A 26227-nucleotide genomic window follows, 5' to 3' on the forward strand; every position below is an offset into this window, starting at 1 on the left:
GGTGCTTTAATAGCAGCTCATGTATTGTCGAATTCGGCAGATAACACATCATTGTGGTGTGTGGGGACAAGATCAATTTTAAGATAAGGGAGGCAATAGTCTATATTTTTCTTATTGTCATCAAATCCCATGAAATTACCAAAACCATCACTGAATGTATCTACTAACAAGTACTTTGTGTGTATCAGAGCCTGATACATCTGCAGGTGTCCAAACACGACTAAAAACACACCAGTGAGCCTCACCGTTGCTCCGGCTGACATGAACACACACACTGGAGTTGATTTTGACTCAATCCCACACACACACCGTCCTGCTGCCAAAAATACCCACTAGACCACCAAATGTGGATTCATCCGCCGCTGAAAATAGTCCCCAATTTACGCTCCATATCCTCATGTTTGAGTTACGTTTGCTAAAAACTACAGTGAGCAGCTGTTTTAGGAAATTATTGAGCCCTTCAAAAAAAAAAAGGAAATTCATCTTTGTGATTTACGTTTTCCTAAGGAACCAATCAGCTGACAGCCCCAGCTCGCAACACAGTGCTGGTTTCGGTGTTGACATGATTTGACAACAAGAAGAAAAAGCAAAGAGTAATATCAGCCTGATCATTAGCTTGGTATTTGTCAGTGGAAACAGTGAAATATAGAAGCTTGTTTCTTCATTTTGTGTTGCAATGAAAGAACAGTTTTCTTTCCGACTGTTCAGGCGGTGTTTTTTATGTATTCTCTCTGCGGCTCAATAAAATCTCTAAAAATCCAAACAGATAATTTAATCAGTGCCAACAATAAAAATGGAAGCCACAGGGTCAACATGTGTGGGATTAGACACAAAATGATCCTAATGACAACCTTTTACTTTAGGGGATGTAATCTCATGCTCTTCTGGGCTTTTGGTTGTGATTTGGGGCCAAGAGAAAAAGACTTGTTCTACCCTCAGGTTGAACCCCAGCCAGTGACTGACAGATTAAGCGAGCTAAACCACTGGAGCTGCCAAAGGGTCTTCATCTCTTCTTTCACAGTCTTTGGGGGTTTATTTCTGTGCTGAATAATACATTCTTCCGCCACTCTGGGCAAAAGAAAAGAGAAACATGAGCCATGGTGCCCGACAGTCAGTACAATGCGTGCTTCACTACTCAGTCATGCTTTAGAGTTGAACACCGTTGGCTCCCTGAGGACGGTGAAAGTCTCTTTAGCCAATGAATCGAGGTCCAAAGATCCAGAGTCTAAATCTCATGTTTGATCGCCTGAAAGATTTCTCTCTGTTCTTCCTCCAAGTTTTACCTCTCAGTACACGACTGTCAGGCTGAACAAAGATTAAACTGTGCAGAAGCTGAGATGAGCCACAGGTGCTCGTAAACTGTACATCCAGAAAATAAACAAAAGTTTACCACACAGTAAACGTGTTAGGTTTCAAAAGCTTAGGAAAAACTGAAACGTGTTCAGATGTGGGTATTTGACAGCAATAAATGACACATCAAAGAGGAAACGAACTTCCCAATAAATCTGTGTGTTTGTCCTCTCTTCACTTCACTTTTAGAACAATTCCCTAAACATTTAGGGAAAAAAAGAAAAGCATAAAAACAATTAATAGCCACCATAAAATTAGCATATTGACAAAAATAATTTATGGCCACAACAAGATAAAACTGAATAATGGATTTGCAAAGCTCCATCTATAATCATGCAGATGTGAGTTAAAGTGCTGTGCGGTCCTAGAGCCAAAGATGTTTTTTTTTTTCTAATTTATCAAAAACATTTTTTTTTTTTGCAGAGAAGTGTACATTTTCTGAACCTATAAAGAAATGTGTCTGACACCACATTACATGTGTCACATTCAATTATAACCACAGCCTAATACACAGAGTGCAAGAAGGACAGAGCCGGGGGCAGGGCTGGAGGCCTGGACGAATAAACACCTGGAGTAACACCGACTCTGACCTGGAGTCGTTCACCAGCGGGAGGAGAGAGAGAGTTTATTTTGTAAACTTTTGAGATTAAGAAGTGCCGCGGAAGTACCAACCTCCCCTGCCAGGTGTTTGTGATTAGCGTATCCGTCCATGTTGACTGCTGATTGGAGGGAAAAAGTACTTTCCCTTCTCAGTTCCACAAGAATAAATCCCATCCAGTTTGCATCCTGTGTTGTTTTTTCCTCAGCTGTCCTGCGCTGGCCAGGTGGCTGCAGCCAACCAGCAACCAGAGCAGGCAGGAGAGAATAAAAAAGAATAAAGAAGAAACCCAAATGGCTAGCATTATGTTGAAAATGACAAAAATAGCTTTATTTATATTAGAACTGCATATTTCTATATAAAAACTGAGTGATCTATTGTTACCCTCTTTTCCTGTCCTGTCCCAGTCACGTAATAGTGAAATTGACTCCAGTCCCCGGAGGAGTCCCACAGGAATCATGTCTGAAAACATATCAGCCACTATTCGGAAGTACTGGACCAATAAAATAAAGTGTGATTAACAACTGTTCTCTTTAATACTGGAAAAATATACCATATACCAAAGCAAAGCTAAATTAAAAGTTTTTAATGAGGCAGTGCAACAAATGGTCAAGCGATTTTTACAAACTATTCCTTTTTCACCCAAATGAAATCTGAACAAAACCCCAAAATGACCACAGCAGTACATCAAGTCAGTTTCAGTGATATAGCAACTCAACATCTTGAAGGTGCCTACGATACAAATGCAGCTTAACAGAACATCCTGCTGCTGTTAATACAAGATAACTGGCAAACTGCAGCCTTAATGGGACAGAAACATTTTCCAAACCTCTTTGCTGATGACTAAATGCTCTGCATGGGCCCAGCAGTCACTGCTGATGAGCGGAGGAAACTCTTGTTTGCACATCAATTCAACTTTAGACCTGATAGTTGCCGTTGGAGAACTTACGTGAGGAAACAGCTGCATGCAGAAGTCCACAGAGGAACCTCATTATTCTCTCAGAGGCATGCCAACCTTTCTGGCTTCAAATTTACGGAAAATGATTCATTTACAAACAGGATTTTGAGCCCAATTATGCTTCAAGACTTGTTGACGGGCTGGTCTGAAATGTGGAGAAGGGTAGGAAGTGTTGACTTTCAAAGCATTCCACAAATCAAATGCAAATGCTGTAGCTTTAATATTATAAAGTGATGGAATAAAGGGGACACACCTGATACTGATATTTTGACTTTGAGTGAATTGTGTGTAATATTTGATAAACAAATGATGGATTATTTTTGATAAATGACGAAATAAAAGAGCTTGGGCTCATTCCTTGAGACTCACATTGCACATATGTTTCATTAAAGGGTCATTCCACCAAAATTACAAAAACAGATTTTCTCACTGCTTTTGGTAGCAAACCGATTTTGAACAGATTCCACTGGACTACTTTCTTGGTAAAATATCTGAAACGTCCATTGACGCATCTGTAAAGTATCTGGACATTGTTTCAGGAAAGACATGTTGCTCTTGAGTTTTTCATCACAACTGCATTTCTGTTCACCTCCTGCATTTGGGTGGTGGACGGCACCGTCCCAGCTGACTTAAACCCAAACTATGTGCAAGGCTGGCTCAAGTAGCTGTTAAGGTGATAATAATGTAATCCTGGCAGCTGCACAGTAGGGTCTTTCTTCATGCCAGAACTTCTTTTTGCTATCTCAAAAACAAAACTATTACCAATTGTTGAATAAAAAAATATATAATTTGAACACAAACAAGATTCCTCACTTGAACAGTAATGCGGCTGCCATAAATGACACCCTGCGTGATTGCTAAACTTTGGCTGACGTGCACAGGGAGCAGAGCTTCAGTGGCCACTGGCATTAGACTTGGCTTTTAGAATTGATCCTCAAACCACCAACAATTATCTCACAGTTTGATGGTGAGTGTAGAGAGCTTCAGTCTTAACAGAAAAGTGTCTGAAGAGAGAAAATACCATTACAACCGTTAAAAATGGCATACGATTGTAATGTCATTTTTTATTTATTTAACAACCCCAGTTGGACGGGAACTGTGGGATAAGTCAGATCCGTGGCAAAGCTTCAAGAGATGTTCAGAGTCGAGTTCAAAAGGTGTGTCAGGAATATCAGCTTTTTCATAATAATGTACATTATAATAGAACGTAAATATGTTTTACATATTTAAAATCTTTTAGAGTTACATCTGGAGCCACTGGTCTGTCGCTTTCAGGTGGAAGACAAACTATTATGTTGCATTCTGTTCTATTCGTCCATGATTCATCTATGATTTTTCCCATGAACTGTTTCTCACTGAGATGAAACAGGTAGTAGACTTTGCTGACACAGTTTGAGCAGTTGAAGTGTGCATTGGTTTGTATGTACAGTCCAGGTGACCCTTCCAGGACCCCAAGGAAGCATGAACAAAAGCAACCATCTGGACACATTATACACTATAGAATAAGGCACATAGATAGATAGATCATCAATATTTACATAGGATATGGCTCCACACATACATGCACACAGCCAGTATAAACAAGCATCACAGTATTAAAAAACACCAAGACATAACTGCCTACTTTTTGTCTACCAGAACTTTTTTTCCTCTTCTCTGCCCTCCCAGCTTGTGTTAATCCTTTCCTCCCCTCTCTGTTCCCTTTCATTTCCTCTTCGTTCCACAGTCTGGCAGCCAGGTCAGCAGATTGTATAATTTGATATCATACAGTAGAATCGCATCACTGTTCTCTGACCACTCCGTAGCTGCCAGACACCCCATGACTATTTAAAACCACAATTTGCACCTTTTTGTCCGTGATTATCATAACATGGTCTCTGGGTTTTTAGCAGCTTGCTGCAAGCTGCCTTTGGAGCATTATGAATGAAAAGGCAGATTTTTCTTGATTAGTCAACATTTTCATACAAAGCAAACAGTGCATTAAGATGGTGGCTCTGGTTTAAATCACGTAGCTGTTCATGCATTTTTTACTGCACACTGTATATGCTGCTTTGGCACTGAGGAAAACTTCAAATTAGTGTTCTGTCACTCAAAGCAACCAGCTCCTAATAAATTGTGAAGACTTGCTACAGACAGAAATCTTGAATATTTGCTGATCAGTCCAATGAAAATGACATTTAAAACTGGGGCTCCCACAATAGCTATGTCTGCCAACAATGTGCATGATGAAACACAAACACAACAAAATTGATAAAGGGATTACGACTCAAAGTTCGAGGGGCAAGCGAGGATGGTGGGAAGGATCCAAGCATTCTAGGTGACAGGAGAGAGACAGTGGTGAGAAAAACAATCGCTCTAGAACACGTTCCACATCTGTGACAGGCCAGGAGAGTTTTAGAGTGTTGGTCAGGGAGGGTTCTAAAGTGTTGGAGGGGCTTCTATAACAGCCCTTGGAACCCCTTCTAGAACCCTCCTTTGTGGCAGAAGCTGAGAAAGACTTGTAGAATGCTGGAGCAGTTCTAGAACACAAAGGATTCTAAACTGTTGAGGCTGTCAGAGAGGTCGAGAAGGTCGGGAGCAGTTCCAAAACAAAGAATGTCAGACAAGTTTTGGTAATGGCCCTTGGAATTCTAGAACTCTCATGTATGGCTGAGGCTGTCAGAGACTTCTAGAACGTTAGGGTAATTCCAATAAACGAAAGGTTCTAGAATGTTGGGCGGCAGTTCCAGAACAAAAGAGAAGTCATAAATAATATTGTGGGCAGTTCCACAACCCTTCATATTGGAACCTTCAAGGGAAACCTCCTCTGTCAGTAAAGCTGCCGGGGAGATGGCGTCTCAAAATTTTCTAGAATGTTTTGGGCAGTTCTGAAATTGGAGTTGGGGCTCCAGAAGGTCTGTCCCAGCACTCTGGAAAGCTCTAGAACCTGGTGCTGTGGGCGAAGCTGTCAGACATGATGATGTTCTTGTAGAAGTTGTCGGAGCGTGTGGAGCAGTAATCTTTCATCTTGTCGATCATCTGGCTGACAGGGAGGATGGAGGAGGAAGAGGAGTTGGGCTGCAAATCTGAGGAGGAAGGGGATGAGGAGACGCACTTGGGGCTGGTCTGGTTGGAGTAACATTTATCTGCATCCACGGGAAAAAAGGCAGAGACACACATGGATTATGACTTGATTATTTTAAGAATTGAATTGTTAGAAGGAAGGCTGCCAATCATTTCCTTTCATTTAGGTTATCCCTCAGTGTGCAAGTTGTGTACAATACACAGGAAATCCACACACAGAGACCTGTTTCTTCAGAGCAGAGAAAATCTACACACATTTCCTCCCATATACAGCCTATGTTATCATGTGACCAGAATTCCATACTTGGGTGTCATGATGATGAGTGAGCCAGCTCTAATATGAAATACATGCGGATGAAGGCCATGAGCATTGGGGTTTTGATGTGATCCATTCTTGAGGACTGATCAGAGCTGTTAGTACTTTGGCTCAAATAAACATTAAGTAATTGTACTACATGTTTAAATGAATGAAAATATACTACTTGATGAGATATGATTGCTACCTCATGTTACTCTTCTGTTGGAGGCTGCCACATGTTCTCCATGGGAAAAACAGGTTTAGTGGGCACAAAGGGGTTTTGCTGATCATCTTTGAGTCTCCATTTCTGTATTCAGATGCAGTTACACGCAGTGTTAACTTCTGTCTTCAAGCTTGCCGGGCAAGCTGCTTATTGTCTGGTTGAGTTCTGCGTTTTTTTCTTTTTTTCTCTTCTAAATGGGACTGTTGGTTTGGTGGTCTTTGGTTTCAGAGCCAACAGATAATACAACCGGGACCTGTAAAGCTAAGCTAGCTTTATGTTGAAGAATTTCGACAGCAGCTCCATTTACAAGGACATATTTCAACTTAATCTCCACTTGATCCTGAGATCAATCAAATGTGAGCATACCTGATGTAGAAAGAAACTGCAAATGGAGGTATGTTTGGAAATCATTTGGACCTTGAAAGTTCTCACTGACATGCAGCGTCTGCGGTACAGAGCTTCACGGTCCGCTACACTGCTCTGTTGTCAATGAAAATATCAAGAAGCCAAACTGATCTGTTATGAAACAGATTTGTTTACCCTAAACTATAATTAAGTTGCTTTCTCTGAAGAGTATTTTCTATTCATGACTTACGTAATGATGCATTCAGTATTTGGGGTAGAAAAATATCGTGTTAACACTCACTACTTCCTCAATACAAGCAGCTAGCTCATGGTACAATTAAACACATCATACATTGAGTTTCAACAGGTTGGATCTGACATAAATATGCTCAGTACAAAGTCAGTCCAATTTTAGTTTAATTTAAATTGTCAAGTGTTCACTTTATTTCTTCTACACCTTGAAGGGTCCCTATTGAGTTTTACTGGGAACAGAAAAAAATATAGTAGTGTCACTAATTTTTTTAAGGTAGAAGCTGAACATGTCAGGCTGCTTTCTGACTGACAATTAATAAAAAAAGTCAATCAAATATATGCAAAGACACATTCTGGGTAGAATGACTAATAGCATGAGCAGCAAATCATTTTGTCTACTTGTTGAGAACATCATCCTTAATTTACGGTAATGTCAATTTAATCAAGTTTCTTTGTTGTGATGTGGAGCAAAAGTTTCAGTAGCAGCCTTCAGAGGTTTACATCTAGTAACTTCAGCATTCACGCAAAACATAAAAATTTGGGCAAAATCAGGACACGCTGGCTGTGTGCTGGTCCCCGTTAGCATCTGAATCATGCTGTTCAGTATGAGTCTTCCTTGGCACGAGAAAAAGGAACTCAGTCACTGCTCTTTGTCATTGCCTCTGTATGCGACTCACTAAACAACAAAGGAATTAAGTTGTCATATTGTCCATGATTCCCTCTCTTCCAAATGGCGTTCCTATGAAACATGGAGCTACGGGGTCAAGAGTTAGCCCCATGCTGGCGTGGGCCAGTGTCCTGGCTCCACACAGTCACGTACCGCTGGTCCTGTCCAGGATTTCTGACCTTTGAAATGCCCTATGATGTCACACCAGCATGTTTCTGTTTGTTCCTGTGTTCTATCTGAAACACATAAAAATTGTTATCACCATGTTCCCCTCAAAACACTCCAGATTGCACTTTAGGACAGAGATGGAAACTATGGTTGGTGGGAGGTGCTAGGATTGAACCAGTGTCAAAGCAAAGACCTCTGAAAACATCAGGTCAACCTCTGGTCACGACCTCCGTGTTTTGGGATGGAGGGATTCTCTGACCTCAAACATCTGGAAACTATTGAATGAGAGACTGATGTTGGCGCAGAAGCGCTGAGATGTTGTTGACAGACCTCAGACACAGGAAAGACAGGGGAGGAAGAATCCTGCGTTCAGTCCATGCTGTCTGCTTTCATTGGACATTATGGTCTGGTTAACTTTGTGACACGCTGGAACTGACAGCAGGATATCACACATTTTCTTCTGGGAAGTTACTGCACAGTTCAGAGTTACCAAAACGCCTCCATAAGCGCTTACAAACTCTCCAGAACCCCCATATTACCAGAACCTGGGTCTCCTCAGTTACTCTTTGGAACAAACTGCCTGATGAAGATGTACCACATGCTACCTGTTCTCTCAGGCCTGTGGCTAGCCAGAGCCTTCATCTCTTTGACTCTCTCTCTGGGTATGTGTGGGGGATAATTTAATGCTGGTGGGTGGGCAGGAGATGAATACTTTTGAAGTTTTTCCTTTATTTTACTCTTAATGCTTAATGTTTACACTTTGTAAGAAATGTGCTATATAGTAATGAAATTTGATTAGATCTTGAAGTGTCATTGTACATGCATTATTGTTTATTACTTAACATACTTGACATTCTGTATCATGCTATTAGAAATCCATTCTACTACAGACGCTGCAACATCATCAGAAAAACAAACATGTTTGTACAGCGAATCCGAGCATCACTGTTTTGAAATCTGATGCCTTAAAGCTGCACTAATTAAGATTTCTGCGTTAACAAAGAATCCGATGAACGTGTGTCACATGAAAGGGGTCACTCATATCGACAAACCCACCAAGCACTATCCCCGGTCTCTGCAGTTTCCTTTTCCCTTTATTGCCACTTTCAGCTCATCACTTTGATTTTCTGGACCACAGCGTTGATGTTTGGTTCAGTCTTTTTCAAGAATAATACAGACACAGAGAGAGAGATCACAATGCTATCAATGAGAAAAAACTGATTGGCTGCTGGTTAGCAGCAAAGCTAATGAGGATCATTAACAGTGATTTTACACTGGGCATAGCAAGAAGTGTCCAGATCAACACGGCTACCTTCTTATATATATGGGAAGGTCTGTACAGATAATGCAACCCAGTATCACGGCAGTCACACAATACTAGACCTGGTGGTTCACTGTGTCGAGGTCGCTTTTTGCCTTGTCGAGTTGTAAAAGAACACGTTCTCATTTGGCGGTCAAGTTAGAAATAATAAATATGCAACGTCTGACTAGACTTCAAAAGATGGCTTGTTGACAAACATTTCAGGTGCTGGTCACAGTTTGGCGAGGTTACGGCACCAAAACTACAAACTAAGAGCATGATGTGGGTTAAAATAACTCAAACCAATAGACACTGACTGTTGGTTTCACAGGAATCAAACCCAGGCCTCCTGTGTGGAGGTCCTGTGTGCGTCTGCTCCAGCCGCCACTACTTAGTGGACTATCGCGCTCCCCTCATTAGCGCCCTCTGCTGGTCCTGCACCTTCACACACGAGTACTTTTCACACCAAGGCCAAGAAAGATGTGACGGTGACGTGCTGCCCTGCTGCAGGTCTGTTTCAAGCTTTCACAGGATCAAGCCCTGTACAGCAAATCAGGCCGAACACACTGTGGACGGTACAGCACTCAATAGAATCCCCTTGTACAAAAGCTTTAAAGACACTGCACAAAAAAAACTTTCTCGTATCACATCTGTATTATCCTTAAAAAGTATAGTTTTCTAAGTATTCATAGTTTCAAGGTCTTTAAATTTGCCTGCGCTATATACAAAAGTCTTCACAGTCTTGCCCCCAGAGGAAATGTAGAATTCCCACATTTGGCAGAAATGTGTTGTCTGTCTTGGGGGAGGGGGGGGGGGGCATCTGGAACAGTCTTCCCTCCACAGTAAGGGAATGTCTTACATATTCCTCTTTTAAAGGAAAGCTCAAAGACTGGTTAAAGGATGCCCAGAAGTGTGTCCATTAAGTAGACTGAGACCACTGGATCTCGTTAAGTTGGACTGTACTCAATTGTGTGCTTGTGAATGTAATTTTGAAATGTGTATTTTGTAATTGTATTTTTATGTAATGTGCACTTCCATGTTTTTAATGTGTACTTCCTTGTTGTTGTTATTTATTAGGCAATTAACATTCTGCCCAAGGACTACAGTTGAAAATAAACTAGTCAGCTATAAACTGGCACATTTACAGCAAGGTTCATCAATGTGCACTGTCCTAAATAAATAATAATAATAATAATAACAAAATAAATGTAAATGTTTGCAGGAATAAGCGATTATTAGACTGAAGCACGGACCTGAAAGGCAAACGTTGATGAAGTGTTGATGAGTCGTGCCCTCATCACTTCTATTCCAATTTCCGCAGGACTCATTTAAACTGCGTAAAAAACATTTAAGCTGTATGAGGCATTTAATCACGTTTGAATGTTTGTGCAAACAGCTTTTAAAGTATCTCCTGCTGCGCCTCTTGACCGACTACTGACTCAACCTCTTAACGCAGCCCATTAAACATGACAAACTGTTCAAAGTAAGAAAAGTTGGATCCAGTTGCAAACGCTGGGTCATGATTTGTTGTTTTTGTTACGATGTTACATTCAGCCAAATGCTGACATGAAGTAAGACTGCTTTATATCAATGTGCTTCAGCTTGTCTGGCAGAAAAGAGAATTTATTTTAAGTTTTACACAGTAACTAGCCTCGAAAGCCTCTTTTTATGTTTATTCAGTCCATCCTGAGTTGAAGGAATGCATCAAAAGAGGGTGCAGCAGAGACCAACAGAGAATATGAAGATGATGTAGTTTGTGGCTGTTAAAATATTTGTGCACTTTTGTTTTGCAGTTATCTTTGTTTCCATTGTATTTGCATATTATTTTCATGATTTATTCCTGTTCAGTGTCACACTGAAATAAGCATTTTGTTCTGCTGAATGGCTGCAGAATCAGCTTTAGGAGCACTGAAGTTATTGAGGAGCAATACCGATTACCTATAACTCATTTTATTAATTTATTTATTAATTAATAGAGCTCGACAAGTTGATTTTAACACAGTCAAATGTCCTTCTGTGTGTGGATCTTGGTCACAGTCCAGTGTTGGTTGGGCTTCACTAATTATCAAACAATTAAAGAAGCGACCAACATGATTACTTTGCTTTCCGTTAGTCAGCTGATCTGAGCCACTAAATGCTGCGAAATTAGATCGTACTCCCACAGTGCTACTACGTCATGTCACGACCACCTTTCCCGAGCTCGTCGGGTGTTTCCTGAAGCCTCACCATGCAGTTTAGGAAAGCAGCAGATGTGTACGGATGGAAATAACCTGGAAAAGTAACATCTGCATTCTGCTTCGTGTCAGTGGAAGCATCTCCGGTTACTCAGCGCTAACAGAGCGCCACGACGATTGAGGCCAAACAGAGCGATGAGGAAACACCAGGTACGAGGCAAACACCCCAAACGTGCACAAAAACCACGTACATTCAGTCTTTTTGCTTTAATTCTAAACGTGCAAGTGAGTAATTCTTGAAGCTGAAGCCTGTTTTTAGCTGGTTCTGGAGTTTTATTTTTCAAGTAAACGTGAAGCACATGTTACTGGCATAGACAGGAACCAGAAAAAAGCCGGAGCAAAGCACGTGCAGAATACACAATGTGTTGTGAATGGAGTGAATGTGGACGGGCGTCAGGTTCCCGGCATGAATCATTATCCCAGTCCAACTCCGGCTCCACAAATCTCCACTTCACAGCGGAGCAGCGGGACTCACACACCCTCCAACTTTGGACAACACCAGCTGATCCTTAGATGTACGATTACAGACGTGTGAGTACAGGGAGTCATATTTTATTCCTCCCCTTTTGGTTTTGCCTCCTCACACCTCCAGCTCCTCCGAACGCAAAGAACGAACTGATGAAGCCATCATCTGACATCCTCTCTGAACTTCAGACTGGGCTCTGCCGGCTTTCCTGTCATCTCTCCACCATCGCTCCCACTATTCCCTAGGGTACTGAAAAAAGTGATGCATTGCTGCCCAACGCTGTTGAGGAAAGGGGCTGAACCAGAGTCACACACCATCAGTCTCAGCGGTCATGAAAACCTCAGCTGAAAAAGTCTTCGAGAAGGAAAAAAAAAAGCTGAGCGCTGGGAAGATGAGAGATTCATAGAGTCCACGGAGTTTGAGAATTATAGAACGCTTTTAACCAAAAATCTGCAAATCTTCAACGTCCTGGACGAGGCAAAGACTTTCTGTCAAGGCTGCCGCATAAATTAGCGGGCGAATCACCGACGAGACGAAAAAAAGACAAATGTTGCCGTGTTATGCTTGGAAGCGAATCAAGTGTTACATCCAGAACTGTCCAGCAGTTTCCCAAGGCGCTCATGTCTCTGCTCACAACTGCCACAAGCTGACTGAATAATGTCAGGGCTTCACACAGCGGAGGCTTCCAATCGGCCAAATCTGTCTGGAAATGATAACCCGCACTTCACAAGCACCTCTCAGCTGCCTCAGTTAATGCAGGATACATGCATCACTCAGCGGGAGGGGTCTGCAAGACCGTCAGGCCCCGACGGCGACACGCTGAGTGGAATCTGGGTAGGAAGCGCTGTTACATTAGATATATTAAAGATATTATAAGTGGGCATTTTATTCACGTGCATTATTCGCAACGGTTCGGTCGAGCACGCGGGGCACCAGGGAGAAGCTGAGGAGTTCCTGATGCTTCCAGAGCTGCAGTTTGGAAGAGTTTCAATCTGATTACAACTACGAACAACAAGCCAGGCGGTCACGAGGGAGGAGAGGAGGACACCTCTGAAGCCTTCAACACTGCCGCGATTCATTTTCGACAAAGCACTCGCCAATAATCCACTGAGCAGCGAACGATGGCCGCCGTGCACAACTCAACGGATTTGATTGTTTTGCCTTTTCTGATTGAACATTGGCCAGTTGGCGAGGAGTTGTTCGAAGCCCTGTTTTTCATTGTCTGTAAAGTTACTCAGCATCAAAGAAAGGTGGGCTGTAAATCTTCGCTCGTTTGCCGTAGCTTTGGCTATTTTCTCCCCTGCGTTGTGTTCCTCTGTGAGAGACAGAAGAATTACTGCTTGTAGGCGTGATTGTTGGTGTTATTAGGTATGTTTGAGGCCGGTCATACATTTAGGGAGTGCGTGTGTTTGTTTTTGTGTGTATCAAAAAGAGCGAATGCCTGAGGGAGCTCAAAGCAGTGTTGGTGTCGAGCTCGGATTGAAAAATCGCAGACTTTGTCAGGTTTTTAGCCTGTGCAGGACTCATGTTCAGTCTTTGGCTGACTTACTTGAGTGAATGCGTGACAAGTGAGTAACAATGCAAGGAATGATAAGAGAGGATCAGTCAATTTTTTGATGCGCTGGCTAAGTCTAAGATAAGCAGATGCCTCCCAGGCCGAAAGAGATAGAGAGAAGAGTTCAAAAGTTCCTGAACGAGGCGCGGCATCCTTCAAGCTGAGTAGCTTAAAGCTCGCTGGGTGATGGCGTTGTTTTCACCATGCAAATGATGAGGTGGCCAAGCCCTGATCCTTTATCCACAGTGAAAACAGATTTCAGATGCAGGAATAAAGTGCTGCCTTTAAAAAAAATAAAGGGCTGCGCTGGTGTGTTTCTTCAGGACGGCCAGAGACACGTCCGTGAGTTTGAAGCCTCATCGACGCTGCTCACTAATCAGTGCCGCATCACGTCTGTTGATGGTCCGTCTCATTTTGGATCCGTTCAGGTCCAGCATGTTTTGGATCTGTCTTCTTTTTCTCTTTTAGATCAGGTCTCTTTTTCTTTACAATGAATGCATCTACGTCGGGTTTGCGTCTGGCATCCATGACTTGGTTTTGGATCGGTTTCAACATTTTTCACCTGTGGAGATCTCGACCGTGCACTGAAACAGTTTCCCAGCCAGTTTCAAAGATGGAACATGATCAAAGTGTGCTGTGAGACAATCAGAGATGGATTAGCTTAGACTGATTGCAAAAGAACCAAAAATTCCCACAAAGTCTCACCTTCACCTGAGGACCGAGACGTCGTGAATAAAGTGAGAAGTGATCGACAGTGTGCAGGACTCTCTTGTTTCTTTCACATCAGACATATCTGTCCTCACTATAAAACTTTCTGTAGAGCAACAACTTTGTTGCTAATGCAAAGTTTGACACACAGGTCCTCTATTTGTTCCAACGTTCAACTTTCACATCTCCAGCAGTGAAAGGAAAATAAGATTAGAGCACACCGGGTGCACCAAAAGACTCAAGGCCCCATTGTTTATCTTATATAATTCAGCCATTATATGCTGGTGACACTGGGCAAAATTTCACTTGTTGTCTAAAAAACAGCAAAAAAAATGCTAAAAAGACACAATGTGGTGACATATTCCTTCATTACCAACGCAGTCCAGTACTTCTGACTCTCAGCAAGCAGCGTGAAAGCAGAACTGCATACCTGAGCGTGACTGATTGCAAACGCAGTTGCAGACTTGTCTCAGAATAAATTATTCATGTTTATTACAGTTGTGGGGTCATCAAGTGCAACAGAATGGCCTATTTATAGTTGTTTTTTGGAAGCAGATCAACTATGCAGCTCTATGGACGGAGGAATAAGCTCTATCAGGCTGTGGCTACGCAAACTGATCCTTATTAGTGGGATAAACTAAGCTTTAATTTACACATATATAAAACAGAATACAACCAGATAAGAGATGTGAAACAGATGTGACAGGAGCCATTGAGAAGCCACAGGCTTGTACAACGAACCGCACCTCAACTAAAAAAAAAAAAAGATGAATTCATGGTTGGATTTGGCCTCTGTAGGGAAATTGCCCCTAAATAGAAAAAGATAAATTGTCCTTCCTGTCAATGCTTTTTGTTATTTAACAGGCAGTTAAGTGCTTTTGACGGGACTGAACAGCCTCCTCAGACTTGTATCAGCCATACAAACAGCTCTGAGAATTCCATACTTGGAAAAGAAATACTGTGTTTACGTGATAATACCAACAGTTTAACCGCAAGTTTGTTTATTTGGCAACGCGGAAAGTGTGAATAAACACAGCTGAGCTAGAAAAAACATCCTGCTGAGACTGTGCAGATACTCGTGCGATGAAATATGAAAAGCGACATGAGCTTCCATCCCTGTGGGTCCTTTACACACAACAAAAAATATGTATTATATATATATATATATATATATATATGTTGCAATGCAAGACATTGAGACTGTGTGTGGTCCACAGACTGAAGCACTGCCACAGCAACCACATGTCAAGTTTCACGGCAACATTTAGAACAGATTCCTCTGTGATGAAGTGAATCTACAAACCACATGTTTTCCCTCAGCAAGCTATGAGGAGCGTTAACTTTGGAGCTGCAGCTCATCACTGCTGTTTCAAGTCACTAAATCAACAGGCGATGCCTCGAGGTCGCCTGGCAGGACAGACTGCAAACACCCTTCTGCTTCAGCTTCTTCTACCTTTTCCGTTCTGGTTGAGGGACAACATGGTCGTCACATCTGTGTGTGGTTATTCCACATCAGATATTTGTGTTCGATAGCAACAGTCAGTTCAGGAAGTGGCGAAAGGGCATTAAAGTGGAAGTCTCTTCCACACTGACAGTTCACAGCGCATCTCATTATTTAACACCCGCAAATGTGATGGGTGAAATGCAGAGAAAAATTTCCCAGTTTTGGGATCAATAAAGTAAAATTACTTGAAGCCAGTATATTATCAACGGATATAATGACTGTGTGTAATACAACCCTGAAGTTTGGACGCTGTGTAAAACAGGATGCAATCATTTGCTAACAAACTGTGTTCATGGTACGAAGTGTCCCTGAGTCCATCCTTTATCCAATCATGTGTTCACAAAGTGGTGAACCTCGCTCCATCCTCGCTGTGATAGATAGATAGATATACTTTTATTTTTATAAAAGTATATCTATATCTTTCTATCTTTAGATAGATTTTTTAACCACTGAGCCTTTCAATCATGATACTATCACCTGTTACCAATCAACCTGTTTACCTGTGGAATGATCCAAACAGGTGTTTTTTGTCTGTTGTTGCTCCTGTCACAACATGTCTGAAACGTGTTGCTGCATCAAATTCAGAATAAGCAGATATTTACAAAATCAATAAAGCTGATGAGCTCAAATATTAAATATATTGTCTCTGTGCAGTTTTCAGTTGAGTTTATGTCAAAAAGGATTAACAAGTTGTCACATTCTGTTTTATTTATGTTTCACAGCGTCCCAACTTTTTGAAAATCAGTGTTGATGGATGGATGATGGACAGATAAGACAGATACTTTATCCCTGGGCGTACATTTGCATGTCACAGCAGCAGCACACAAAAAAAACCACATGGTACAAAGAACAGTGACAGAACGAAGTGGAGCATTTAGCAGCTAAAGAGCCACATATTTCCCTCAGGAGCTGGTAGAGACCAAGAACAGAGCCAAAAGAGGGTGAACATTGGACTCACCGGGTGGACGCAGACACCACTTGCTAACGAATCGCATTGAAAGAGACAGAAATAAATGAGGAAAGAGGGAAATAATGAAGAGCATACAGTAAGGAGAGACCACTAACCAATACTATTGCGGAAATCCAGTCTAATCGTTAAATTTAGTCACCAGTGTGAATGTAGCCTGTTTGACATAATCTGCAGCTGAGACACTGTAGAAAGTAGTTTTCTTTCCAGTTTTTTTTTTTTTTTTTTGGGGGGGGTCACCTGGTCCCCATATGAGCCCTGCACAGAAGTCTACGTGTCTGTTTAATTTGGATGAGCAAACTGACCTGAGAATCAGCAAACTCAACTCTGATGATCGTCTGCTACTTCCAAGGCTATGACTAATTCATGGTCATACAGTCAAGACTCTGCGCCTGTGTGTGTGTGTGTGTGTGTGTGTGTGTGTGTGTGTGTGTGTGATGGGGAGGTCCAGCACTCAGTGCTGCACTTGTTTCTTTTTATGTCAGAGAACCAAACTTAGAAGACAAAGGTTGATAAAATCCTTTGCAGCTGTGTAAGCTGGAGAATTGTTCAGCGCTGGCAGCAGTAACAGAACAGCACCTCTTTCATATCTACAACTGGCCAATACAATAAATCCAAAGTTTTTACAAAGGGCCCTCTGGCACTGGGAACAAAAAACCTGATGTCAAATTTGTCATTGAAGAATTACTGCTCTTGTTGACTTTGATTTTTTTTCCTTTCATTTGGAAACGCTCACACAGAATTTGAATACGATGGATTTTCCTCCTAAAAAAAAACAAACAAACAAAGCCAGACTTACAATTAGTCATTCCCTTTGTCTGTCAAAGTGCAGTTAAATGTATCATTAATGTGTTTTATTCTATTTCAAAGGATTTTTTTTCTTAAAACCCCTTGACAATAAATCTAAAGTTCTGCTTTATCCCGTGAGGCTGGAGCACATGTTTGATTGACAGCTGAGCGGAGCACAGAGGATCAACATCAACTAACTTGTGGTCTTGAAGAGAAATGACTGCAACTTTTAGGCTCTGACCTTTGCAGGTTACAAGTGTTTGACTGAAAGCGGAGGCGTGTTCGTGTTTGTAGATAAGAAGGAGATGGTTATTTAAAGGTCTGAGCCTCGGGGGTACCCTGGTGGTCTTGAGGTTAAGATGGCCATGAGCATCCTCAGGACTAAATAAGGACCCCACAGGATGTATTTTTGCACCAACATTCAGTTTTATTATTAAGCAAAACAATAAAAACAAACAAACCTGAGGTATACCCTCCTCCTGGACCCTGGAACTGCAGAGTCCAGAAATGAAAGACCTCTCTCTGGTGTTTAACATGTGGTCTGTGATATTTCCTGTTGGTTTCTATTGTCATCAAATGCTCTATTTATTGCTATTGTTTGTTTCCATTTTTGGTCCTGCATTGTTTTAATTCTGTTCAGAACATGACTTACAGAGCAGGTATGAGAAAAATAAGCATGTAGTTTAATTTATGTAGGACTTTAAGACTTTAAGGCTAAAGAAAAACAGGATCAGACTCTAAAACCTTCAGGAACAGTTTGTCTCTCTGCCTGCTGAAGGATCATCACTTTCTTGCATGTTTTCAGTCATGGTCTCAGGACACATGAAGCCAAACTGCCTGAAGCTTGTTGCAGAAACAAGGTGTTAAACTAGAATAACCAGATTCTTTGAAGGGATTTAATAAAAGGTATTAAGTGTATTTTCTGGCTAAATGGAAGTTCTCACTATACTGACATGTATGATTCCAGTGAATAATGTCCAGGTAGAAACAAGCTGTCTTCACTTAGAGACTGTTTGTCCAGAGGAGTCCAGAGGACTGATAGAGAGCTTCATCACGCGGTGCAACAACAATCACCTGAAGCTCAGTATCAGCAGAACCAATCAGCTTCTGCTGGACTACAAAGCTTCAGATATGGACGCTGCTGCAAAGAAGCTACAAGCTGTAAAACGTGGACGCTTCACACACATGTTTAACCTGCAGCACAGAAGATCTAAACAATCAGCGCAGTTTCAAGGCGGACGCCCAAGAATAGTGTCTGACCAGATGTGAAATATGGTCACAATCTGCCTTCTGCTCCTGAGTGATGCTGCTGAAATAACGGCCAGAAGAGAGTTTCTGCACAACATCATGATGTCACAGTGAAGCTGACCTTTGACCTTTTGGCTATAAAATGTCACCACTTCATCATCTTATCCTAGGAGAGATTTGTCATAATCATCATTATCATTCTTGAGTTACAGTCAAAAATGTGTTTTGTGAGGTCCGCGCGACCTTCGACCACCAAAATCTAATCCGCTCATCCTTGAGTCCAGGTGGGTGTTTGTGCCAAATTGGAAGAGGAGATAACATGTTCACAAGAATCCCCACATACATGTGGACGTATGGGCGGATAACCTGAAGACATAATCCCTCTGGCCATGGCTATCTCCAGCGTGGAGGCTGAATAATGCTGTATGTTGCAGATGTTAAGTCTAAGTGAGAGATTAATTTGGTCTCAATGGGACTTTATTACGTTGTGTAATGTTTGGACTCAGAGCACAGTGTTTGACTTTATATTGCTGTTTGCCAATATCATCCTCAACATTTGGTGTTAATTTTAATGAGGAAATCCAGATTAATTACATCCATTATGGGCTTTGATGTGAACCACAGCGTTAGCCTGTTGTTACTCTGCTCTTATTAAAAATACAAACAAATCAAAGTTGCAGAGGCAGATGTTAGCTTGGATGCGGTCGGTCATGGCGTGCTTGTTTCTGCACCCTGAGACACACTGGGTGGGTGGAGTTGTGGTTTTAGTCATGTGTCAATGGGTGAAAATGGACCCTCCTCCCGCTCAGTGTGTCTCAGACTGGGAAGATGGCGTGAACTTGTATGACATCACAGTGACCAGCCAATCACAACACACAGTGGCTGCTTTCCCAGAATGTCTGCCCGCAAAGACGTCAAGTTCGAGATTTTTTCGTTCTTCTTGTTCAGTTGAAATTTAACATGAATGTTGAATTTGAATCTCCGAATCCACTTTGACCACAAACATTATGGGAAACACAGAGCAGATCACAGGATGCTGGAAGCAGGAAGTCAATCAGCCAATCAGCTTTAGCTTTACCTCCACGGGTCCTCCACTCTTGCTATTGGTTGGAAGAGCTTTCTACACACCAAACACAGAGGTAGATACATGAACATGACATGTGAGAAGATGTTACACAATCTTCCATAGTGACAAACCTGAAAAGAAGCAGGAGTCATGTTTACACGCAGACTAGCACCTGTGCAACGTGCACATATGCGTGCACTCAAACAGGAAATGCTCACTGTTAATTCAGCGAACTTTTAATGGAGATAATTTGCTAAATATGCAAACAAATACAGACTCAACTTTTAACTGACTCTATGGCAACATTATACTTCCTATCTACATCTCCCAAAGCATTATGGGAAAGATTACAGTTAATACAGAGTATTCACTGTCAAGTGTAAATTTTCCCCCGCAGAGTTTATTTAATTTAAAGGGTCATTCAGTTTTATTAACATTTTCTCACAGATTTATTTATTATGATAGTTCCCAACATATCAGATGTGCTCTCTTTCAGTTTGACCTCCAAATAAAGTGGTGGTTACATCTAAATAAACGTGGTGCTTCTTGATGGGCCAGATCTGCTTTTTTTAGAAATGACCATGTTCGCAGATGTTGTGGGAGTAAAATAAGGAAAACTCGAAATTCAAAATAATGAGATTTTGCTTCAGGACACTGTGAGTCTGCGTTTAAACATGTTTCCTGCTTTTTAATTCACATGAAGTGATCTTGATGGCCAAATCCAAAGAAATAAGATGGTTTACATACTCATGATCTTCAGGAATATGTACCATTAAAGCAGCAGAAAACAAAGCTCATGTGCTGCTCAAAGAGAAATAAACCTCAGCTGCAGCTGCTGTGCAGAAATCATTAAGCTTCTTTCTTCAAAGTGATCTTAATTCCCACATTTTTCACATCATCGTACTCACATGTGACCTTTTTAAATCTAAGTCTCGTGATTCACTTGCTTGTGTGCGTCTCACCTGTGTTGCTGTGTCGCTTGGTGAACGGGTTGAGCGTAGCTTTGGCTTTGGAGGTCCAGTTGGCGGTGCTGGAGCCGAAGGAGCTGGAGGACAGGGACTTGCCCAGGTTGTCTGAGCTCACCTTCTTGGTGTTGTTGGTGGCCGTCTTACTCCAGTCTGCAACACAAACACAAGAATCAACCAGCCCCTCCTGGTCAGAGCACTGGCCTCCTTCATGTTTATTTTGGGGCGTTTAGCAGAACATGGATGCTTTGTTTCATCTTGGACTGCCTCTTTGTTCCCTTTCACCTCTCTGCTTCCCTGAAGATCTATTCCTCCACCTTCTCTCCATCTTTCACTGACGCCTTCATTCCCTCCTGCCTTCCTTCCTTCATTCTTTGACCTTTGTTCCCCTCGCTTTCTCTTCCCATGTTCTCCCCTCTCTACAACATGGAAGGCTGTCATGGATAATCGTACGGACATTGGTAACACAGAACAGATGTGCACAATTATATCTAATAGCTGATGGGTTTGAGACCTCTGGGCCCAGTTTCATGTGCCTGAAGTTTCATAATGTCCTGAACCATAAACTGCAAGTTCAGAACGTTTTGAGGCCTCAAATATAAATATTCCCAATAAAAAAATAAGTGTTAACATATTACTGTTACTACCTGTTCTGCTCTGTCAGGCTGTACCGTGGTGCTTTGACTTAAATGCTAAACGTTAACAATGACAAATCCGCTGATGTTAACCAGGTGTAATGTTCACCATCTTAGTTTAGCATCTTAGCATGCTAACATTTTGAACAAAGTACAGCTGAGAATGGTAGGAGTGTCACTAGTTTTGCAGGGATTTGGTCATAAACCAAAATATTAGATGCATTAAAATGTTAAATGATGGCGCGACATGAAAAGTCAGAGGGTCCTGATGGGAACATGAATGTCTGAACCACATTTCGTGATAATCCATCGAATAGTTGTTCAGCAATTTCACACATAACCACAAAAGTCAACCCCATGATGGTTGAGTTAAAGTTATTACAATTCATGCTGAGGGGAACATGAATTTTCCTCAAGCGGCTTTACAATCAGTACAGCGTGCGAGACCCTCTGTCATTAGACCCTCAATTCAGAGCAGGAAAACTCCACTAAAAATCCCTTGTAAAAGGAGGAAACCGTAGGCAGAGCAACAAAGAGGGATTCCTCTCCCAGGGCGGACCAAAAAATACCATGTGTGCAGAGTAGATCAATATAAAAACCCTCAATATATTCAGATTTTGACACAGAAATACAGATATATGTAGACTGTAAAGACTATAATGTAAGTATGATTCAGGAGGCCGTTGTGCAGCTTTGGATGGTGCCAGTTTTAAATCAAATTTATGGCAGCTTTGAGGGCTGTCAGACTATTTCAGTCTGGACCAAAACGGTGGATAAGCTGACAGGCAAACATTTCCATCCACGGATCTAAATAAAATGCAGGAATGAGACGAAAACGGATGAAAACAAAATGAAATGTTAGCCTTGGCGACACGCTGTTCTCATTTACTTTAATGTTCCATGATGGACAGATTGATAACTTAATGTAAAAACACTGAACAGCGTCAGCTAGAATATTAGCTCCAGGCTGAAACATGTTGCTTGCTGTCGAGCAGACTCAGGAATCTGTTTTCTTCTTTCACAAAAGCTGAGTTGGCACATGCGTGGATGTTACCTGTGCAGCCTGTTCAGTGCAGCACTAGCAGCCAGTAAACACCGGATCATGAGCCTTCAGCTCAGAGGTGGAGGATATCACTTGCTTTAGTGTGCAGTTGATTTAATAGAAATTCTGCATGCATGATTTTAGCACATGTGAATACGTTAAGAATGCATTTACATGAACGCTGAGCTTTCACTGTGACCCCGGTTTCTGTGAGGGACTGATGGTCGATGCCAACTCACAGGGACAAGAAACACTGTTACTGTCTGCTGAGTGAACTGGCAACGGTGCAGAACAGCACAACCACTTACAAGGTGCACCTGGAGGACTTCCTTGTCTCTGAGATGACTCTGTTTTATCTTTTTTTATTAGCTGCAGAGCCGAGCTGTCTTTGGGGTTACGTTTTAATAAAGTGCCTTCTGGTTTTTTTTCCTGCTGCTGTGGGAATCTGGCAGGAGTCCCGCAGACAGATTTGACAGGACTCCTGTGGAGAGACGTGAATGAGCTTTATTGTTCTGCTCTGAACCCTCGAGATCAGCCCGTGACAAACAAACAGACAGACAGGTAGACAGACAGATACCTGAGTTGTCCGACAGCCTGAACCGTCCACAGCAGAGGTACCTCCTCCACTGCTTCTGGACGTTTTCTTTCAAGGCACAGTGGAAGATGAATATGAACAGACCTGAAGAAAGACAGAAAGAGGTTTGTCTAAATCATTTAAACAGTGTTCATGCTGCTCTGTTAGCATCCATCCCATCATGATGTGACTGTAGCAACAGCCCGTCTGATCCATTCCATTAGTGGGCAAGATGAACGCACAAAAATATCACCAGAGTAGAAATAAACAAATGAAATTAACGAGTTTCACAACAAAGAGACATGAGACATAACATCAAATCGTTTAAAACACCCACATTCACACCACTCCACGCCAATTATAAGAGATTTAAACTGATTAAAAGGGATCTGCGCATTGTTGCATTTGTGTGGTTCATCGTATTTTACAGCCAGTTTCTCAGTCTTGTCGTCTTGGGACCTGGTGCGGTCCCAATTTAATTTAGAGTGAAGAGGACATGAGAGACAGTCAGGTAGTTTGCTAAGAAGTGCTTCATACTGTAGATAAACAGAAAGCAGTGCTGCTCTCTTCTCACTGCTCATGACTACGATCCAATTGTCCTGCAACATAACACTGATGTGCTCTAAAACCACCACCAGTCCTGAACCTGAGGGCAGAACGACAGACTGCATGTCGAGGTTTAAGAGTGGAGGCAGAAGAACGGCTTTAAATTACATCACTATCGCCCACAACAGGTAAAAAGTTGGCTGGACTGTTCAACTTCTGCAGTTTTGACTGATACAAGTCTTGTACCTCAGCCGTTGTGGACTTTTTAGGATGAACAGAACCGAGAGCATTAAACACTTCAAGGTTCATAAAATGCATCAGTGAAAAGATCTGACTGCTGAGTTTGTTTGCCCAGTAAGGTGCACCATGATGACAGAGGGAGGAGATCTGGCATTTTTAGATATTTGACCTGAAGAAACAAAGTGTGCTTTGAACGCATCACGTCTGCTCTTTGCAGCTGAGGTGGTGGAGCCGTGAGCAGGTTCACTGGGTAAGAATGAAGCAGAATGATGTGATAATGATTAACTGGCTTTCCTTTACTTCCAGAGAGCAGAGACATAAAATGATGATTTGGCATTTTGAGTAACAGTGAGACATCCACTCGGCTGTTGACGAAAATATTGCAGCCAGCGGGTGATTTACTCAAGACGCCTTCGCGCCAGGCAGCATCTCTAACACATAACATACCACCAGTTTCTAAACAGAACCAAAGATCGATCCAGGTTTTGAGTCTGACTTTCTAAAAAGGCACACGCTTTAAAAAAGTCCAACTCTGGCTCAGGAATCGTCATGGTGAACCCAACATCACTGTAGTACAAATCAGACAAACGTGTTTGTTCAGAAAAGTGCTTGAAATTCCTTTTGACAGTGTTATATGGTGTGAATCTTTGTGCCGTCAGGGATGCTATCGGGCAGTGGTCACTGAAGTCAAGAGGGAAAAACACCACTTGATTTATAACCCTGTGGTCCGTTGGTTAAGATAATATATAAGAGTGTGGCATTTCTGTATTTTTTGGATGTGGTCGAACGGGGGAGGAAATGAGCTGCATGAGATCAAATTCAATTTATAGAGATAGAGATTCTTTAAGTTGTTATGATGGAGGTTTTTTACCTGGAGGCCAGCAGACAGACCCTGAAGCAGCTGGTGAGGTCTGATAATATTCTGAACATCTATCGAAGTGTAAAGGTCGTCAAGGCAAAACAGAAACAAACAAAAAAAGTGTTTTTCCCCATGTGGAGTGCACCGAAAGGTAAGTAGGTCACGCTCTCGTTACCTTGCAGCGAGTTGAAGATGGAGAAGAGGTACATGAAGGCCAGGTTGACAGGCCCCCAGGCGAACAGGGCAAAGCCCCACGTCATACCCAGCAGGAAGGTGAGGCTGATGACGCTCCGCAGGTTTCGTAGAACCTGGATCACAACGAAAGAGCGTGTTTACTTCCACTTTCAGAGGTCCGTGTCTCGCGTCTTCCTGCAGCTTGCGGCTAAATCAGAATCAGGTGCTTCTCAGTTTGAGGACGGCAAACCTCCAGGAGAAAAGAGGTGCTGGAGCACATCGTAACCTTTAACAGTGCAAACAGGAAACATTTCCACCCGGCTCTGTCTTCATCTGAGGAAAATGTCTCTGACAGAGCAGTTTTGACTCTGATGAAGACACAGTAGGGTGGAACTGTTGGTCTGTTTGCACTATTAAATGCTACAGTGTGCTCTCGTCCTCTTTAGTCTTAGAAGTGAATTAACTCGAGGCCATCCTGGTTAAATGAAGGTGACATTTAAATCAGAAAGGAAGTTTCTGTGGAATTTCTCAAATTTCAGTAAAAACACTGCCCGAGGTCTCTCTCTGTTCATCTGCTGTGGCTAAAGCTGCTCATGCTAACTGAAGATTCCCGACGCTCAAATGCGAAACGTCTTCCAGATCGACTGACTGCTGGCAGAGGGTAACGTAAACGGGACCCGTTTCAACAGAACACTCACCTCCTCTCGCAGCGTGCGGTTGCTGCGTTTGCCGTTGCGGCCGCAGATCTGCAGCATCACCACGATGAACATGGCCACGTTCAGCAGAAACACCACGCAGAAGTAACCGACGCAGGTGGTGTAGAAGACGACCGAATTCTGGATCCAGCAGCTGAGGAGAGGACATGTGCAACAAACATCACTGTAATACTGATCAAGAAGGACTTCCTGCTCTGGTTGCATCACTTCTGCAACACTTCACTGGAGGGATTTTGATGATTGTAGTATCCTTGTAGTAAACTCTTAAAGGTTAACACCAGAGTTGAGGACAAACAGGTCACTCAACCGTCTGGGAACTTTGTGATGACCTGAGGAGGACTTCACATTTTTTGAAGGTTAATTCAGATATTTTTAGAAAAACATTCTTAAATTTGACCTTAAATTGCTGAAAATCCAGAGTTGTGCTGCTGAAGAACATGACGTTGATCCTGTTCCAGAGCAACAGACGTTGATGGATCTGATTGAATCACACTTGTTTAACTGACTATAATGAACCAAAACTGAATAATAACTTTATTTAAGAATGTATTTGCATTTCTGTGCATATTTAAAGCCAAAAATAACAGCTTCTTATATTTTCATGTGAAATGTCCTCCCTTGTTAATATTGACTGCACACATTGAATAAGTCCTGATGTAAAATCTCTGTTTTACGTTCTATCAGTACATTCCATAGAATACTTAAACATCATGGTTT

General features: G+C 42.0%; 1 protein-coding gene across 3 annotated transcripts in view; it reads right to left on the reverse strand.

Moving 5' to 3' along the window:
- Positions 1 to 2337: 2337 nt before the first annotated feature.
- adgrg6 (adhesion G protein-coupled receptor G6) overlaps positions 2338 to 26227 on the reverse strand; it is a 101705-nt gene continuing 77815 nt past the window's right edge. For 2 of the 3 annotated variants that reach the window (XM_041958292.1, XM_041958290.1), the window contains 5 exons: positions 25493 to 25643; positions 24796 to 24928; positions 22979 to 23080; positions 20722 to 20877; positions 2338 to 6031 (listed from right to left, as the gene is read on the reverse strand). In XM_041958292.1, the coding sequence (XP_041814226.1) occupies positions 5826 to 6031; positions 20722 to 20877; positions 22979 to 23080; positions 24796 to 24928; positions 25493 to 25643 (748 nt within the window). In that variant the 3' untranslated portion in view covers positions 2338 to 5825. Of the gene's footprint in view, positions 6032 to 19771; positions 19814 to 20721; positions 20878 to 22978; positions 23081 to 24795; positions 24929 to 25492; positions 25644 to 26227 lie in introns of all 3 variants that reach the window. The other variant, XM_041958291.1, reaches the window with a different exon arrangement.

This window comes from Chelmon rostratus, chromosome 18 (genome assembly GCF_017976325.1).
Source record: "Chelmon rostratus isolate fCheRos1 chromosome 18, fCheRos1.pri, whole genome shotgun sequence".
NCBI lineage: Eukaryota > Metazoa > Chordata > Actinopteri > Chaetodontiformes > Chaetodontidae > Chelmon > Chelmon rostratus.